The sequence below is a fragment of the Antechinus flavipes genome, chromosome 5, assembly GCF_016432865.1.
Source record: "Antechinus flavipes isolate AdamAnt ecotype Samford, QLD, Australia chromosome 5, AdamAnt_v2, whole genome shotgun sequence".
Lineage (NCBI taxonomy): Eukaryota > Metazoa > Chordata > Mammalia > Dasyuromorphia > Dasyuridae > Antechinus > Antechinus flavipes.
Window position 1 is genome coordinate 36415961 of NC_067402.1, and position 20229 is coordinate 36436189.

The 20229-nt window shown below is 38.2% G+C and overlaps 1 protein-coding gene across 1 annotated transcript in view; it reads right to left on the reverse strand.

Annotated features, from left to right (window-relative positions):
- Positions 1-12751, reverse strand: part of CAPN7 (calpain 7) — a 39018-nt gene extending 26267 nt beyond the window's left edge. The window contains exons 1-5 of the mRNA XM_051961489.1: positions 11836-12751; positions 8853-8961; positions 3341-3498; positions 1247-1314; positions 311-511 (exon numbers count right to left, since the gene is read on the reverse strand). Coding sequence (XP_051817449.1) covers positions 311-511; positions 1247-1314; positions 3341-3498; positions 8853-8961; positions 11836-11937 — 638 coding nt within the window. The 5' untranslated portion in view covers positions 11938-12751. The remainder of the gene's footprint in view (positions 1-310; positions 512-1246; positions 1315-3340; positions 3499-8852; positions 8962-11835) is intronic.
- Between the last annotated feature and the right edge of the window lie 7478 nt (positions 12752-20229).

A 20229-nucleotide genomic window follows, 5' to 3' on the forward strand; every position in this document is an offset into this window, starting at 1 on the left:
CTTACTACATTCTATCATGGAAAACTTTAAATCCATATAAACAGTTGTTTTTCATTTTTACAAACATGCTTTTGCCTCAGTTTTAGTAACAGATTTGATGTTTATTGCAAGTTATTTCATATTTTGACATGAATATTCCCTAAAGTGAAACAGATCAGGCCTGATAATACCATACAACTTTTTCCCCAAAATTCTAGAACCTTAAATTAAACTTTAAATACCTAATAATTAGCTACATAGAAGTTTCATTTAAGTAAAACACAACTTTTTTTTTTTATTCCTTTCAGTTATAAAACACTTCCTGACGCACCTGAGAACTTCTATTTCTTCTGCTGTGTATCTCTGCCCCTGAGGTTCACTTGACTGCACAGTTCTAACTGTTTGAGGTTTGTCATTCAAGGAAAAATCAGGTCCCAGTGGAAAAAATGTTCTGATTGGCTGATTTGATTTAACTGCGGCTGGTTTGTCCTTTTGAGATGGCTTTGACATAGATTCTTTCAATGCTTCTGCTCTAAAGTAGGAGGTAAAAGCAGAAAATTCTGTTATAGTAATTTCTCTACATCATGCTTTCCCAGAAAGAAAATTAAATTCTTTATTAAGGTTAAGGATCTTAGCCTCTTAAAGCTATTATGATCATATAACACCAGGTTCTCTCATCACAAATTATTCATGGAGGTTTAGAGCCTTTCTAGAAACTGGACATGCAGGTTCCCTTCTCTGCTTCCTTTTATGACTCCTCTTATATGATGTGTCGATCTGACATTCATATATACATATTACTTGATTAGAACAAATTCTAAGTAGCCTCATACACAATTTCTCTATTTTTAGTAATCCGGATTCTTCCCCCCCTCCCCCCACCCCACTTCCAATTTAAAGATTCTATAAGACAAGATGGAAAAATAAAGAGGGCAGGACATCACAGATGTATCTGCTACACTCCATAAATACTGGTTGGTAAGCTGTTTTCTATGAAGCACACAATGCAACAGAAACAGAAACCAACTACCCCTAAAATCACTAACAAAGAAAATGTTAAATAAAGAGATGGGAGTGAAGAGGCTGACAGGACAATTAATAGCAGTCATATTCCAGCAACAGCAAAAATTAAGTTTGTTTCAAATTCCAACATTGTGAACATTATAATTTCAGGTAATAGAGTAACCTGCATTAAAAAAATTAAATTAAGCAAAACATTTCACTGTAAAATATAAACAACAAGTTAAGAAGCAATTTAACAACTTACCTATCCAGAGCTTGTCGAGCCAACTGTTTCAGTTTACTTTGCAAGGACTGGTCAGAAGTTTCATTAGACTTAAGGGGGGGAAATGGATAAATTACTGATAAGACAATTATGGTTGAATGAAAAACCTCTTTTCCACAGAAATTGCTTGCTTTGGGATACTTCTAAGTTAATACATTTAGCACAGCACATTAGAAATGACCCAACTTGTAAGTATAGTATACAATAAATTTGATTCTTAAGCAATATTAAAATTATAAATAAGAATAAAATAAGAAAGGAAAATTAAAGTTGTTATTTTAGCATACTTTAAAAAGTCTGGCTTTTAAAACCACTTAACTTGCAACTGTGCTACTATGGCTAAAAAGGCTATACAAACTGTGGATAGCCCAAGTTTGTATGGCAGGCACTGTTTCCCTTGGTGTGATTTCCTATCTAAGATGGAGGACTTCTAGAAGAGAGCTTCTTTCTAATGTGATTGATGCCACTGCAGGCAAAAGAAATGACTTCTGTGACTAACCTAATCCAAGAAGTCTCCCAGTTTTTTCCCAATCTTCATTGCCTAACCCTCTCTGACCATATTACTCTATTTTAGGAACCCCTATTCACTGAGAAATAAACATCTAAAACTTGAATTGATGGTTATCATTCTGTAAATATTAAGTAATTCATAATACAAACTTCATAAACTAAATTACTAAAACACTATACTTTCTATTTCAGTCTATGAAAAATTGAAGAAATATAATACTTGGAGGAGCTACATCATAGTGATGGGCTCTTTTCCTACTAATTTCAGCTACTAGGATTTATAAGAATTTCTTTTTCAAAAAGTAGTACCTGTTAATTCATTCATGCATTCATTTTAAAAGTACTTTCAAAAGTTGCCTAATGATTCCTTAATATTTCCAAACATTTTAAAACATATTAAGAATCATTATTGGGGTTCTACACTAATGTAAATGAACAATCACCTTTAATGATTACATTTGTAAAGTTTAGCAAAAACAAAATCACTTGACCAAGTCCAATCGTTAGAGATCAATTAAGAATCCCCGATTTTCAGCTATACCCAGAGAAGGAACACTGGAAAACGAATGTGGACTACTTGCATTTTTGTTTTTCTTCCCAGGTTATTTTTACCTTCTGAATCCAATTCTTCTTGTGCAACAAGAGAACTGTACGGGTTCTGCACACACATATTATATCTAGGATATACTATACGACATATTTAACATGTATAAGACTGCCTGCCATCTAGGGGAGAGGGTGGAGGGAGAGAAAGGAAAAGTTGGAACAGAAGTGAGTGCAAGGGATAAGATTATAAAAAATTACCCATGCATATGTTCTGTCAATAAAAAGTTATAAGAAAAAAAATTTTTTGAAGGATTTACATTTGGATCTATAGGAAACTTTTAGACTACAACAGGAGTAGTAATCTGAGAAAAAAAAACTTGTAGATAATAGTTTTTTATAACATTTTGAAAATGGTTTCCTTTTACACAGAACTTTATGGTTTGCAAAGTGCTTTCACATGTACAATCACACTATTTGATGCTGATAACCAATCTGTAAGGAAAGTAGAGCAAATCTTACTTTGAAAGAGCTGTGATTTCTCTGATCATAACTCCTTATGAGTTGCTGAAAAATTCACCCCAGAGTCAAGTCTGAGTTGAGCTGAGATATTTTACCTATTGTTTGGTTGACAAATAACATACCAGCTTGGTAAGACATACCCAGGTTTGTGCCATCATTAAATCAAAGATTTTCATGAAGGAATAAAAATCAGCTCCCCTCCCCTCTGCCTCCCCCCCCCCCTTTTTTTTTTTTTTTTTACAAATAAAGAAACTGAAGCTAAATGAAGATCTTTTAAGTATCATTGCTCAAAACTGTGTAATAGTTAATAAGGCTAAGCAACTATTAACAGGGCAAAAAGTAAAAAACTAGTAAAAAAAAAAAAAAAAAAAGATGTATTCTGCAACTGATGGTACAGGTACTATATTTTTTCCAGCCAATTTCTAAGTGTGATTCACTTGTAAGTGGAAGAATTTCTTACCCTAACATAATTCCACCAAATTAACTGCTAGCTTAACATACTGTTTTCAGACAGAGATCCACTGCTTCTGTGTATAGTTCTATAGCTTCTTCAACATTGCCTTTATCATCTTCATCAAAAGCCTGTGTCACCAGGAAACGGGCACGTTCCAAATCCAACTGCTGCTTTGGCTTCAAAGGGTCACACTTCTGTGACTGAACTAGGACCAAATTAAAATAGACATTATTAAGGGGATATTACAGGCTTGGTGACTGAAAGTACTGCACCTCTGTAATAAGTTAATTAAAAGTGTTCTTTGCCAGAAATTCTTCAATTAGTCTCATTAAAAAAAAAAAAGCTGAGTAGGCTCAGAAGTCATACTTTAATATTAGAACTTACATTTGTTTTCTTGCTTTAATTTTAAGTTTAAGGCTTGAGGGGAACTCAACTCCTTTTCTAAATAAGCATAAGAAATTCCAATTTTATGTGAGAAATTTTTTCTTGTTCAAGTTTTCTGCCTCTTAACACTGCTCAATTGTTATCCTAAATTTTACAAACAATATTTTTTCTCCCAACAGCATTTGTCCCCCTCTGCAGAAGTGCTTCTCTAAGTACAAAGTAAAGGGTAACTCTGAAATGACTCCTGTTTGGTATATGAGCTTTAGTATCTGGCTGCTGAGTCCCCACTGCCCTTCCTCAGAAATCCACTTATGTTCCTCACAGAAGATATGTCACCTACTGACTATGGGCATTCTCATTGGTTGTTCCTCATACCTGGAATTCTCTCCCTTTTCACTTCCAATTCCTGGCTTCTTTTAAATGTCACTGAAACTCCTTTTACAGCAAACCTTTTCTGCTTCCCTTAATTCTACTCTTCTACCTGATCCTTTTTAGCTTATCAACATCTACCTTCTCTGCAAGTTGGCTGACCCACTAGACATGCTGTCCTCGAGGGCAGCAACTGCCTTTTGTCTTTTTTTGTATTCCAGCACTTGGCACAGGGCCTGGCACATACTAAGTACTTAATATTTATTAATGGCTTGACTAGATTAGATCAGTGGGTTGGAACAGACTTTTTTTTTTTGTTATATCTAATATTCACTAAGAATAATTCAGGCTTCACACTTTACTTCAAGGCCACAAGGCACATATCCCCTTTTATCTAGTATTTCTTTTTGGGCAGGTGATCATGGTGAGGCTGCCTCCTCTGGGCTGGGCAGAGTGTGCGTGACCAGGACCACCCTTTTGCCTCAGATAGTTCCAAAGCACAGCCACATGACAATCAAGTCACTGCATTCAGTTTGAGATTCTGAATTAGCTAGGAGACAGGACAGAAAACTGGTGAGTCTCTTAAAAGTGTCTGTCACATGACAATAAGCCCTTAAATCCTGTTAGGGAAAAAAGTCACGATTGCCTCTCTCAAACATTAAGCTATTCTTGCTCCTCTGCTCCCAAATCAAATCAATTTTCATGTCAAGTTGGGGAAAAAAGTATTCTTTTGGAATAATAGATTTTTTCTTTTTATGCTTATCAACTGCTTGCACTGAAATTTTTTAAAGCAGATTTCTTAACCTGAGATCCAAAGACTAGTCCATGAAAACATTACAGGGAGCCCGAACTTGGATAGGGGAAAAAAACATCAAATTTTCCCTAACCAACAACCGAAATCTAGCATTTTCTTCAGTTATTTAGAAATATTCTGAGAAGGGGTCCACAGACATTATCAGTCTATCAAAAGGGTTCTTCCCTCTCTCCTCACATACAAATACACTATCTGTATGCTCACCTAATCTTTTTCTTCATGATAGTTTTGCTATTTAATACCTACAGGAAAAAAAAGAGAGAAATTGGGACGGGGGAGGGGGGGAAGGGAAGGAGACACACTATCCAATTTTTCATCATGCAAGCTAAATTTTATTTATGCTACAATAAAGCCTTGCTAATTCCAGAAACAGAGGGATTATAAAAACAAAAATAAATTATGAAATAAGGTTCTCAATTATATGTCATTTTGTATTTGTGGAAAATTTAGATTATAGATGATTTGTATACCTACACAAATACATATACATAATCAACTCTTGATTATGCATACTAGCAAAGGAGATATAGTTACATATTAATTGAAATACCTGATAAATACATTTATGGTTAAAAGCGAGCTTACTCCTAGAAAACAAAAGTAGTCTCTTTCAGGTCATAATATCTACTTGTACAGTTTTTTCTAGACTTTGCCAGAAACAAGCCCAGACAGAAATCAAAGACCAGTGCTTATTGTATCTTAACTAGTTGCTTTTTGAAGGCACACATGCGTGTGTTTACATGTGTATGAATAGGCACCTCCTCAAATAACATCTGTAGTTTTACTGATCCAAGTTTGTATCCACTGACCAATTGCAATCTTCCTATGTCTACCTATTCCATGTAATTCTTGTCCATGCCTACCCACATTTACTATAAAGGATTCATGCAATAATATGCTAGTTTTTTTGTTTAATAACCTGAGGAAAACAAAGCATTTTCTGATTTTCTGATGGTTATCTCTTGCTCTAGTCATGTGATCAGCTAATGTTTTTGCTCAGACTTTTCTTTGACAACATTCTTTTCTCCAAGTCTTCACCATTCCCTGTTGGTAACATATTTAAATCTATTTACATTACCAGTTGCTTTTCCATTATCCTCTAATAAATTCTTTGGAGACTTAATGCAGACCGTTATGACAACAGTGGTAGAACAAGAGTATTAATAGTGATGAACTTTTGTTCCAAAGAAAAGTTTGGGGCCATAAAGAGATCTTGCTTACAAACCAGCCCACTCATCGCTTCTTAAAATTTAGGCCAAGATTTCTCCCATCTATACAATCTTTCTCTCAAGATTTATGTGAATATGTACATTCTTTGTCCATTTGGTTTTTCCAGCATTAAACCAAATTCTTTGAGTGATTATAGATCTTATCTAAGAAGCTATGCAATGTTCTAGAACTTAATGCAATCACTGTAAGGTGACTGCTAATAGGAATATCTTGACATTTACAGCAGGGATTCTTAACCTGGGCCCAAGAACTTGAGATGGGGGAAAAAAATTATATCATTATTTGCCCTAATCTCTAGCTGAAATTTAATATTCCCCCAATTATGAATATAAGCCACACACCATTATTCTGATAGCATCAATAAACTTCATTAGATTTCTAAGGGGTTCCAAGAAAAAAGGTTAAGAACTCCAGATCTATGGGGAATCCAACATGGACTCATGTAATGGATTTCTTTTGTAACAGCAGCTAATATCTTTGGCAAATATACTGTAAATCCCCACTTTTCTCACATTGGTGATCCAAGAGTTAAAAGTGATTTCTGTTTTTATAGTATCTTTCAAAGTATTCTGCATTATATGTTATAAAAATATATAAATAAAATACATTATAAAAATTACATATGTTATTGTATTTAATAGAATAAGAGGTTTCTTTCTATATACATATACAGCAGAATTCCTACCAAGTAATATGTTTATATATGTATGTATATTTGTATGTGTATGATATAAAACATACCACCTGGTTGGAGGAAGGACTTTAAAGCATTCTGCTTAATCAAAATGTTGTTTATAATTAACTATAAGTATAGTGGGGTTTTGTATTTTCTTTATCTTTTAAAGAATCACATAACGGTTAGATATGGGTTACTGTGGAAAATTAGATGCAAAATCTTGCTGGCTTCCTTGTATAATCTTCATCAATATCTCAAACAATTCATGAAGATGTTGGTTATATTTGGTTATATGGGTTGGAGTCATTAATCTTTTAGTTATCCTCTTTTTTTTCCCCCACCAGTAATAAGGTATTAGATTTTTTTCCACACTTTTGAGAATTCCTCTCACCATTAATGTAACCAGCCATAATCTCCTATGGACACAAATGGTTACGTTCAGGTGCCTTTCCCATTTTTATTCCTCCATTGTCCTCCATGGATCCTTTATCATGGCACAGCTTCCAAGTAACCAGGGGAGCACAAGCTCTGACAGATCCTACTTTGTTATCAAAGGCTTTTTTTATGGTTCTGGTTAAGACAGAATCTTACTTTTGTGCAGCTTTGCAAAATACCAAAGACTGGCTATTCTTTGGCCATGGCAATGCATGAAACCAAGAAAACTACAAATTAACACTTGGTACAATAGCCAGCATCATTGCTTTTGTAGTGATGGTGGCCAAAGAGGGCAAAGAATAATAAGAATCTAGGCTTATGTTTATGTGTAAGTCCCAATTAATTATTTTCTATTATTTGATTGAAAAAAGGATCTCTACAGCAGTGTTTCTATTGGGCTTATATCCCAAAGAAATACTAAAGAAGGGAAAGGTACCTGTATGTGCCAAAATGTTTGTAGCAGCCCTGTTTGTAGTGGCTAGAAACTGGAAAATGAATGGATGCCTATCAATTGGAGAATGGCTGGGTAAATTGTGGTATATGAATGTTATGGAATATTATTGTTCTATAAGAAATGACCAGCAGGATGAATACAGAGAGGACTGGTGAGACTTACATGAACTGATGCTAAGTGAAATGAGCAGAACCAGGAGATCCTTATACACTTCGACAACGATATTGTATGAGGACATATTTTGATGGAAGTGGATTTCTTTGACAAAGAGACTTGAGTTTCAATTGATAAATGACGGACAAAAGCAGCTACACACAAAGAAAGAACACTGGGAAACGAATGTAAACTATCTGCATTTTTGTTTTTCTTCCCGGATTATTTATACCTTCTGAATCCAATTCTCCCTACGCAACAAGAGAATTGTTCGGTTCTGCAAACATATATTGTATCTAGGATATACTGCAACATATCCAACATATAAAGGACTGCTTGCCATCTAGGGGAGGGGGTGGAGGGAGGGAGGGGAAAAAAAAATTGGAACAGAAACGAGTGTCAATATAATGTAATTATTAAATAAAAAAATTTAAAAAAAAAAAAAAAAGAAAAAGAAAAAAGGATCTCTATTCCAGCTCTGGGTAGAATTTACAAAGGAAAAATATTTCTTAAAAGTTCAATCTGAAAATGCAGATTTTGAAAAGGTTAAATGTTAACCTTTAAGGTACTTTAAAAAATTCCTATCTCTTAATTCTGACTAGTCACAGTTGTCTTAATAATCAAATGGCATTTATATGAAAAAAGAAAACTACAAATAAAAAAAGGTAAAATAAAATTTTTTTATGTATAACACAGAAAATTATTTATGGACAATACTAATTATGGCTAATTTACTCTCAGAGTAAATCTTTCAGACTCTAAATAAGTGCTTTTGAAAAAAGTAGCATTAAATAGGAGAAATTAGTAAGAAAACTTCTGTGTTTCAGCAGCTCCTCACTAGCTATGGTACTATGGGCAGTCACTTCTCTCAGGTCTCAGCTTCTTCATTTATAAAATGAGGATAATATCCATATCACTTGCCTCCCCACAGAAATATCTGTAGAAAGGAAAGTGCTATAGAAATGAGATCTTTATTATTAACAACTGAATTTTAAAATGTTTCATCTAATGGCAGATTTATATTTTTCAAAATCCTTCACTTACCCGCTGAATAGAGAGCCTGAACTCTTTCCAAATACTCATTTATTTTATCTTGAATGTTTTCTAAGGTTGAACCTGCCATCCCAGCATAAATTAAGGCTTGTGCAGCTTCCTAAAAATAAGACATTTTATAAAAAAATTTTATTATATCAAATTGAAAAGTTTTTGTACAAACAAAACAAATGCAGACAAGATTAGAAGGGAAACAATAAACTGGGAAAACATTTTTACCATCTGATAAAGGCCTCATTTCTAAAATATGTAGAGAACTGACTCTAATTTATACGAAATGAAGTCATTCTCCAATTGATAAATGGTCAAAGGATATGAACAGACAATTCTCAGACGAAGAAATTGAAACTATTTCTAACCATATGAAAAGATGCTCCAAATCATTATTAATCAGAGAAATGCAAATTAAGACAACTCTGAGATATCACTACACACCTGTCAGATTGGCTAGAATGACACGGAAAGATAATGCGGAATGTTGGAGGGGATGTGGGAAAACTGGGACAATGATACATTGTTGGTGGAATTGTGAACACATCCAGCCATTCTGGAGAGCGATTTGGAACTGTGCTCAAAAAGTTATCAAACTGTGCATACCCTTTGATCCAGCAGTGTTTCTACTGGGCTTATACCCCAAAGAGATACTAAAGAAGGGAAAGGGACCCGTATGTGCAAGAATGTTTGTGGCAGCCCTGTTTGTAGTGGCCAGAAACTGGAAAATGAATGGATGCCCATCAGTTAGAGAATGGCTGGGTAAATTGTGGTATATGAATGTTATGGAATATTATTGTTCTGTAAGAAATGACCAGCAGGATGATTTCAGAAAGGCCTGGAGAGACTTACACAAACTGATGCTGAGTGAATGAGCAGGACCAGGATATCATTATACACCTCAACAACAATACTATATGATGATCAATTCTGATGGACATGGCTCTCTTCAATAATGAGATGAACCAAATCAGTTCCAATAGAGCAATAATGAACTGAATCGGTTTACCCCAGGGAAAGAACTCTGGGAAATGACTATGAACCACTACATAGAATTCCCAATCCCTCTATTTTTGTCTGCCTGCATTTTTGATTTCTTTCACAGGCTAATTGCATACTATTTCAAAGTCCAATTCTTTTTGTACAGCAAAATAACTGTTTGGACATATATATATATTGTATTTAACTTATACTTTAACATATTTAACATGTATTGGTCAACCTGCCATCTGGGATCAGAGGTGGGGGAAAGGAGGGAAAAAGTTGAAACAAAAGGATTTGCAACTGTCAATGCTGAAAAATTACCTATGCATTTATCTTGTAAATAAAAAGCTATAATAAAAAAAAAAGAAAAGGGGGAAAAAATAAAAAAAAATTTTATTTTGACATTTTAGAAGAACAAGAAACAAACAACAAAAATCACTGCTTACAATATGAATTATCTTTAAATGTTTTCATATTCATCATTTTAATGAAAAAAATCAAAATTAGATTTGAATACTTTTGAAAGTAGTACTTCTTTCCATTACGAAGTAGTCAACTATGTCTTTTGTTCACTTCCTAACAATTTTTCTATCATCAAAGTACATACATTAAGTGTATGGGATTGTATGGGATAAGTTTTCTTAGAGAAACAGTAATGTGAATGTTAATCATTTGCTTTAGCCAATAACCCTTATCCAATACATTTTTCAAAATGTGGGGAAATTAATCATAACTAAAGCACAAAGCCAAAAGATTATTAAAAATAATCTAAGTAGACTATTTAGATGCCAAGAAATTATTTTCTTCAATTTTTTTCCCCCAGCAAAATGGACAGTTCAGGTTAGCGGCCCTTGCATTAAAGTAAATTTATTTTAAATGAACACCTTATATAATTTGTCGTGGGAATTAAGTAGCTAATTATGCTTGATTCCTGGTGGCACAAGTCTTTCCTCCAACTCTTTCTTGCCACCGGTTCTGTGGCCAAGCATGTTAAGGGAAGGGGGCTGGCTGACAGGTGAAGAGCCTTTCCACTAGTTAGTGTAAGTGAGAGGATTACAAAACTTACTGCAAAAAAGGATGCACACCTGAATTCACAAATCCTCTTTGGGTGGAACATGACAGTTTTGCATCTAATGATTCTAAAACTATCTTAATACCGTGAAAATAATGTGGCATTATATGTCCAAAGGCTCTGTCACGGCCCCATCGAGCCCACAGAACGGGAGAGAGAATCAAGGTTAAATGCAGTCCAGACCAGAAGTTGTGAGAAATTACCTCCTTCTAAAAATATTATTTTGAGTTACATTTTAAATCTGATCTGCTTTAAAATCAAGGGGCATCTACACTTGAAGAAGTCCCTGCGACCGCAGCCCACCCATATCCTTGCTAACTCAAGACCCTCTGCCAAACGGCCACATCACGGGTGAGCGAGTCATTCTCAGGGCCACACAAAATCGCGCTGTCGGGCAGCCGTGACTAAGCTTTCGGACCCTCCAGCTCCCCGTTGGGCAGCGGGGGCTCCAGGGGAGTGTGACCCTTTCACAGAGGGAGACCAGAGCCCATTTCACAGAGGCAGACGTGCCATTTGAAGGTGGACGTCAGTTTGGTCATCCCCAAACTCAGATGTCTATCACCTCCAAAATGGCACTGAATTGTGGGGTAAAATTCCGACTTTTTAATCTAATACAATTCCAGTCGATAGAGATTGAATTATAGAAGTTTCGGAGTCCCCCCAAAGTAGGATGGCCGGGGGGCGGGGACTCTCTCTAGTAGGTAGCACGGGGGGGGGGGGGGGGGTCTCCCTGCGATCACGTGGGAGGGGAGGGATCCTAGTTGGATTTCTGGACAGGTGACGGAGGCCCTCCCGGGAGAATGAAAGGGGCGGGGCCCGAGGGACAGGAGCGAGCCCGGGTTTTCGCCCTCCGGGTCTCCCCGCTCCACAGACTGGAAGCAGACGCGGAGGGTAAGGGGGGGGTTGCCTCCCCTCCCCAGGCCGCACCTTGTAGTAGAACACCGCCTCCTGGTAACGGCCTCCCTGGTCCTTCTGCACCGCCAATTGAGCGAAATGCACCGCGTCCCGCTCCAGCGTCGCGGCGTCCATGGCCCCCGATGCCTCCCGCGGAGGGGCGGGACTTCCGGCTTACCCTCCTTCCCCGAGCCCCCTACAGAGTGAGCCCCCGCTAGACAGGAGCCCGGTTCACTTGGGGTTCCTGCCCGAGAGCCGGCTCCCCTCCGCCAGCGTAGCTCCTCCTCCTCCTCCTCCCGGACGTCGCTTCCACCTCATCTCCAGAAAATGACGAGGCAGCAACGGCGCCACGCCCGGGCCCCGCCTCGGTCGGCCCAGGCCTGGCAGGCTTAGTTCGGCCTCACAACTTCCTCATGAAGACGCCGCGCCTCGCGCTCACCTGTCACGCCATCCGCGTATGCGCACGCGCAGAAGCGTCAGCGAGGGGGCGGACTAGCCACCTGTTGTGCCGCGCAGGCGCAAACGCGGGGAGGCGAGGGCGACCCTTCCCTCGAGCTCTAGTTTCCCAGCTGTAGAGTAGAAGTTTCCCCGTGTTCCAGACTGGGTGGACTCTTCCCCCCACCGCCCCCTTCCAAAAGCGAGCGGAGCCAGGGAGCTTTGCGGCGTGCAGCAGGAGCTTCCTAAATACTTGCCGTTTGGGTGAATCCCTGTGATTGTTTTACCTCTTCCCTGACAGTCACTGAGGCCGGAGGGCTTCGAAGTAGAGCTCTGAAACCCAGGTCTCCTCCCCTCGGGATCCAGCCCTTTCTCTCTTAGACCTTTGCCTTGGAAACTAGAATCCAAAAATGGAAAAATGGCACCCAGGAAGTGAGAAAGAGCGAACGTGTAAACCCCGGATGTTTAAAAAGTTACTGTTAACTTGAACCTGAAAATAAAAATAAAGCAACTAATGCAAACATCAAAAGGGGTTTCTAAATCCTTAAAAAGAAGAGAACAAAAAAATCCACCCTGTGAGATTTTAGTGTCATATTTATATTATATACCAATGGTTCTCAAACTTTTGTTTTCAGTATCTTTATCGTATTAAAAATGATTGAGGCTCTCTCCAAACGTTTTTGTTTATCTGGGTTATATTTATAGACATTTATCATATTGGAAATAAAAACTATTTTTGAATTTGTAGACCCTCTAAAAGGGTTTCAGGGATCCCCAAGGTTCTCTAGACCATATTTTGAGAACCACTGTTATATAGCCTTTACCATTTACAGGTATTTTATCTTCAGGACAGACCTATGCTGCAATTATACCCATTTTACAGTTGAGTAAATCGAGGCAGACATTTAAATGACTTGCACAGTTTGTAAGTGAGGCAGAATTTTAATGAACGCGTTCCTATCTCAATGATGTCACAGTGTGTGGTGATTTATCCCACAGTTTAGCTACAAACTCTCCTTTAGAAAACCTGTTTGTTCCAAAGCAATTGCTATATTAAGGAATAATTGGAGCATACCTTGCTTTTAGTTTGCTTATGCACAATTTCAACTGTAACAGCAAGAATGTAGAAAATGGCCAGCTTCACAATAACCCACAAGTTGTAACCCTTCTGAGTATAAGTTATCAGTAATGGCCACTTGGGAAAGATTTCAGGTCTTTTTCAAGGTAAGAGCCATATTTATTGTTATTTTCTGGTGCATTGGAGGTGAGGGGGCTGAGTATTGGTCCCTAATCCTCCCTTTTCCCCCCATTGCTTCTCCAGTAGTCTGCCCAACTTGCTCCTACAACCCTGGGTCCCAGAAACCTGCTTGTGAAGCCCCAGCCACAGATAATATCTCTCAGCTTTTTACATCCAGGTTGATGCATTTATTATAGTGTTTATGTATGTCTTAGCCATGTATATATGAATGAAATTATATATAAATAACAGGATGCTACTGTTCGGATTTTTTTTTTTTTTTGCTGTGTTGCTGATGAAGTTTTTGAGCATCATGCCCCTCATCCCATTTTTCCTATAAGCCTTGTGGGTTTTATTGAGCAGTTTTGGCATAGAGAAGTGATGTTAGGGAACCCATATGTCCTCAGAGCAGAACTGGTGGCATTTGTGAGAGCTGTTTATTTCTATTTTAACAACCCTTGGAGAAAGAGTAAGAATATCTAAAACGCACATTTCACAGGAGCCTGGCATTAGATTCGGCAGGGCTCTTAGAGACTGTCTCCTCCAGCCCTTCCTTTTTACAGGTGAGCAAATAGTCCCAGGAAGGAAAGGTGACATCCAGGATTGCACAGGGATTGTGGGAAGGACATGCCTTCAGATCCACACTCTCTGGTTGCAACTCAAACCTCCTTCCTTTCAGCAAGGAGCCCAGACGTTTGTTTGTTTCTCTGGTTTAATGTAAAACATTCTTTCCTTAATTATCTACAATTAAATCAACATTATTTTTGCTCATTTCCAGTATTTTTGTTTCCTCTCCGTCTCTATCTCTGTTTTTTAATCTCTGTCTCTCTTGTAGTCTGTCTCCTCAATATAAATATCAAGTTCAAAAAGTCTTACAGAACATTGAAATGCTTCTTTCTATATGTTAATAATGATAGCCACTATTTATATGTAGGCAGCTAGCTGATATAGTAGAATAGAATGTTGGACTCAAAATCAAGAGTTCCTAGGTTCCTATGCCCAAAGGCTATCAAGCTGTTCATCCCCTTTGATCCAGCAGTGTCTCTACTGGGGCCCTATCCCAAGGAGATCATAATAATGGGAAATGGCTCCTATGTGCAAGAAGGTTTGTAGCAGCTCTTTTTTCGTGGCAAGGAATTGGATGCCCATCGGTTGGAGAATGGCTAAATAAGTTATGGCATGGGAATGTTATAGAATGTTATGGTTCTATAAGAAATGATCAGCAGGATGGTTTCAGAGAGACCTGGAGAGACTGACATGAACTGATACTAAGAAAGGTGAGTCGAACCAGGAGATCATGGTATACAGCAACAAGATTATGTGACAATCAATTCGGATGGACTTAACTCTTTTCAACATCGAGGTGATTCAGGCCAGTTCCAATAGACTTGTGATGGAGAGAGCCACCCACACCCAGAGAGAGGACTATGGGGACTGAATGAGGATCACAACATAGTAATTTCACCTTTTTTGTTATTGTTTGCTTCCTTGCTTTTTCTTTCTCATTTTCCCCCTTTTGATCTGATTTTTTTTGTGCAGGGTGATAATTGTGGAAATGTGTTCAGAAGAATTGCACCTTTAACCTATATTGGATTATTTACTGTCTAGGGGAGGGGAGAGGAGGTGAGGAAGAGAGAAAAATATGGAACACAGGATTTTGCAAGGATAAATGTTGGAAATTATCTTTACATGTATTTTGAAAATAAAAGGCTATTATTATTTACAAAAAAAAAAAAAAAAAAAAAAGGAAACCTGAATTCAAATGTGACTTTAGACTCTTGCTGGCTGTGTGTCTCTGAGATCACTAAATCTGCCTTCTAGGGTTGCTATGAGGATTCAATAATATAACATATAAAGTAATATGTTGCAAATCTTAAAGGATTATATACATGCTAGCTATTATTATCATGTAAGACTTTAGGGTCTGTAAAACACGAGTTATATAGTTATTGCTTTCAATGGATCCTTATTGCATCTCCTGAGAGGGGACTACCGTAAATGAGATTATGTCCATTTTACAAATCAGCAGACTGATTAGGTTTATGTGATTTAGCCATATAGTCATTCAAGACTGGAGTTTCACTTCTCTGCTCTTCAAAGATGCATCTCTATGGGCTTTAGAGCATGTGAAGCTTTTATAGAGAATTTTGGCTTGAAATTCCTGGGAAACAGATCTTTGTTTCTCCTGAAACTTTTGTTTTTAGTTTTGTGTCATCATACGTCATCACTAAAGCGGGTGTTTTTCAGTTGTATCCAACTCTTTGTGACCCTATTTGGTGTTTTCTCAGCAGACCCTGGAATAATTGGCCATTTCCTTCTCCAGCTCATTTTACAGATGAGGAAACTAAGGCAAATTGGATGAAGGGACTTGCCCAGAGTCACCCAGCTAATAAGTGAGCTTGAATTTGCACTCAGATTTTCCTGATTTCAGGCCCAGTGCCTAGGCCCTGTAGCTGCCCAACAGAAACCATATTGGTGTTGAGGCCTTTGTCTCAGGGGAACTTGGGGTCTTTAAAGAGGAAAAGCCTCTCCTAGCATTCTGGGTCTAGCTCACATACAGCCTTCCTATAATGAAGGGTGAGCTCTGAAGGTTGTGCTCTCCAGAATACCTGTTTGTTGGCTGTGTTGGTGAATCCATTTGTTCCATCTCCTTACTGTAGCAACTGATTGACAAAATGGCAAATTATAATTAATGCTAATTATAAAATTTACAAAGCCTGTATAAACTGTCCGTCATTTAAGGAAGAAGGGCACTACCCCCCTTCATACTTCAATTGGAATATTAATCATCTTTCCCTGAATTCTTTTCCCTGGATATTTTGTTATGCAAAACTCATTTGAGGGATTATAGATCTCAAGAGGGCAGCTATTTTCTGGACCTCCATATCTTCAGCATAATATTACCTGCAAAGAGAGATATCCACAAGACTTGCCACTTTAGGGCATCTCTCTTCAACTTGGACCTTGTTCCAAACTACCTCCATGTAGACACCTTGAATGAGCACATCTCACTTTTTTACACCCAGCTTGATTCAGTCAGGGGGTCATTGAACAAAGGTATGTCTATTGTTACATCTTCTAACCTCCTTTGTATGATTTTGGAACACGAGACACTTTGTTAGAGGCTTTTCCAAAGAAATAGTGAGTCCTTCTGTACTCTATACCTTGTCAGTCACACCCTGTGTGATTGCAGAAATGACACATGGAATACTCCTTGTGAACTTTTGCTTATTCTCTTGTAATATGTGTATCAATGATGTCTTTGATGAATATGTAAATTATTCTCATGAAAATTTTGTACAGATGAGAAAGTGGGCACTTGAGTGGAGAGTCAGGGACATTCAGCCACCTTTTGAATCATAATAGTTCTTCTCCCCAGCCTTGCTGTCTTTTCGCCCTTAGACCTTAAAAATCTATTGATGCCCTCAGAATTGCCTCCCTCTGGAGTAGACATCTGGGTGTACGAGATCTAATGCAACTCTTCCCCATCTTTGCTCTTTTACATTCTATTTCTTCTTCCTCTTCATTTGGGATCGAATGGTACAGACCAAAAAAAGAAAAGGTACAGCCACATTCTCTTTGTAGGTGAAATGACTTTGGTCATCATTTTTCAACTTCCTTTCCTATTTCCCTCCTGTTTATTTTCCTTCCCATACTATCCTTAAATGCACTCAGGATGTTTGCTTAGTTGGATCTCTTGCTGAGCTCTCTTTAGACTTGCTTTCCCGATCACAGTTTCTCTCTTTTTTATGAAGTGATACAACTCATAATCTTCCATTATCCTTCTTTAAAATGCTTTTACAAATGACTAAATTCTAAACCTGTACTGCTCTTAGCTGCTGTATTTCTCTATTTGTCAAGAAGATCTATTACTTGTTGGCTGAGATGATGAGTTGATATCTCAGTTCTTTTAGTCTCCTTGTTCTAGCAGTTGATTTATAGGAGATAAATTTCCATATTCTATTATTGGAATTAGTGTTAATTATATATCTGTTGTATTAACTAGCAAAACAAAGTATATACAAATTAATTGCAAAACAATTTAGGGAGGAAGAGCACCAATAGAAAGGCATCTCTTAGAAGGAGACACTTGAAGAAAGCTAAGGTTTCTAAGAGATGAGCAAAGCAGGAGTGTTTTCTAGGCTTGTCACATACAGGTACAGATTAAATGTTTGGAAAATAGCAAATAGATTCAAATGACTATGATGTGGAATGTTCAGAAGCGGGGAGTTGTGCAATATACCTGGGTAGGATGGAACCAGGCTATGACAGCTTTAGGACTCAAGTTGGGTGATTTATGTTTTATTCTAGAGGTCCATTTTTGTCCATGGGAGAGAAGTGGTCAGAGTTTCATTTTTAGGGAAAAATATTTTGGTAGCTGTGTACATCCTGGGTTGAAGAAGGGAGAAATTGGAAGCTCGAAGACCAAGGTCTGGTGGAGGTCCAAAGGGAAAGATCCTAAGAACCATTGAGTTAGGGTTAGGGTTAGTGAGTTAGTAGGGTATTGAGAAGTAGGGTGATGGATGTAAGAGATGGGTGAGACTTGGCCACAAATGTAGGCCTTGAGGGAAAAGGAATGACTTAAAGATGACTAAGGTTGTGAAGCTAGAGCATAGATGGTGATACCCCCTGAGGGGAAACAGGAAAGTTTGGAGTGATGATGGGCTTGGGGAAATATAAGCCCAGCTTTAGATAGGTTGAATTGTCCAAGGCAGTGGTTCTCAAACTTTTGTTCTCAATAGCTTTATCCTATTAAAAATGATTGAGGATCTGTCCTCAAAGAGTTTTTGTTTATGTGGGTTATAGGTATAGATATTGATCACATTAAAAATAAAAACTAACTATGAATTTGTAGTCTCTCTGAAAGGATTTCAGAGATTCCCAGGCTGCTCTGGATTAGATTTTGAGAACCCCTGGTCCAAGGAGAGTTATCCAAGTGGATGATGTTGAAGACAAAGAAATGCGGATGTTCTGTTCAAGTGCCTCTTTCTTAAATTCTTAAAAATTTGGGAGCAACTTGCCTGAAGAAAAGGATCTCCTGATTATAGGACATAAAAGTGGCGACAGGACATAAACGACCAAGAAATCCTACTGACAGAAAAGTTGAAGGATGCTCATAAAATTCCTTGTTTCTAAGGAATGATACTGTGTACCTGTGAATATGGGGTAGGCGCCCCAACTTTGCGCTTAGCCTTTTATGTGGATGTGGTGTGCTGGTTAACCCCAATATTTTATTTAATAGAGGAATACATATCCACTCGCCATACATGGGTTGCTAATATTCAGGAAATTTGGATGCCATGTAATCACTGTGAGCTATTCATTCTCTTTACTGATGCAGCCCTCAACCTTTTCCACCTTCTCTACCAGGATTCTTGTCCATGTCATTAGAAAGACAATAAAATAATAACGATCATTTACAGCAGAGGAGTGAAGTTGTTTTATTGGACTAATTCTATTAGCTGTGTACGTAAGATAATAGCATCACTCTGCTGTGAGTTTTTTGTCTTTGTATTCAAGGAACACCCCCTTCCCCCCCACCACATACAGACAAGTGTCCTGAGATGGGCACAGTGTCCTGGCAGAGGGCTGTGTCCTGGCTGGGGCATCTCTCAGTCCCCAGCTCCACCAGCTCTGCCTTCTCTTGTCCAGCCCCTCCTGGCGCTCTTGGGTCCAGCACTGATGCTTCCCTTCTTCCCCTTCCTGGGCTCCATCTCCATCTTCTCTTTACATTGTGATCTGCCCCTGTGGCTACACTAGCTTCCTTTTCCTCTGGAGAAGTGTTATTGCTGGCCAGATGGCGACCACTTGCCATATGTTCTCGGCAAAATCATTGCATTTCCAGCACTTTCTGGTCAAGCCCCAAAGGGTGTCTAAATGGCTGTCGAGACCTTGTTCAAGATCTTTATTTACCCCCACAGTGTGCCTTTTGGTAAGATGTAGGACTCTTGCCTCCTGCCCTGCCCTGGTGTCCTGAAGTCACCTGGGCCTTCCCACGCCCTGCCACCAAGCCTCTGGGCCTGTGGGCATCCGTTCTGAGGAGCTCTGGGCCTTGGCATTGACATACATGGAGCTCTCAGCCCTCCCACAGACCTTTCCAGCTTCTCCGAGGTTGACCTTGTCTCGGTATGCGATCTCCTCTGTGAAACTCCCAGAGGGGAAGAATCATCTTTGCTTTTGTATCAGTAGCCCTGGTTCTTGGCAGGTAGTAAATACTTCAGTGTGCTTTTTTATTATTTCATTCATGCATATCCTTTCAAGTGGCTCTCTATTCAGCAGCAGCTTTTAGAGGGAAGCATCAGACTGTTTTTTAACCATCTGTGTTTCTTCTTTTTCTACAAACTACTTTAAGCACATTAGGATGTTATAAGTTTTACTTTTATTAGTTTCACTTTAAACAGTTTGAGAAAATGCCAAAAAGGAACATTAATTCATTCACAGACACTATTCTTAAACAGCTCCAATCAATTACATAAGGGCAGAGAATGATTTTTTATTTTTCCTTAAAGGTCAGAGTGATGAACTCCCTGGAAGCTAATGTCACAGCCACTAGGATGAAATATATGTAGACCATTTCAAAGATGTATAGTTATTTCTATACTTTATGATGTTCATTGGCCAATTTTAAGAGCAAGATGTAGAGTTTGATTTGCTTTTATGAAATTGAAAATGGACTTAAAAAATTCATTGGCCTAAAACATTAAACCAAGTCTGAACATCGGTGACTTCATTAACACCCTTTAAATTATGGAGCA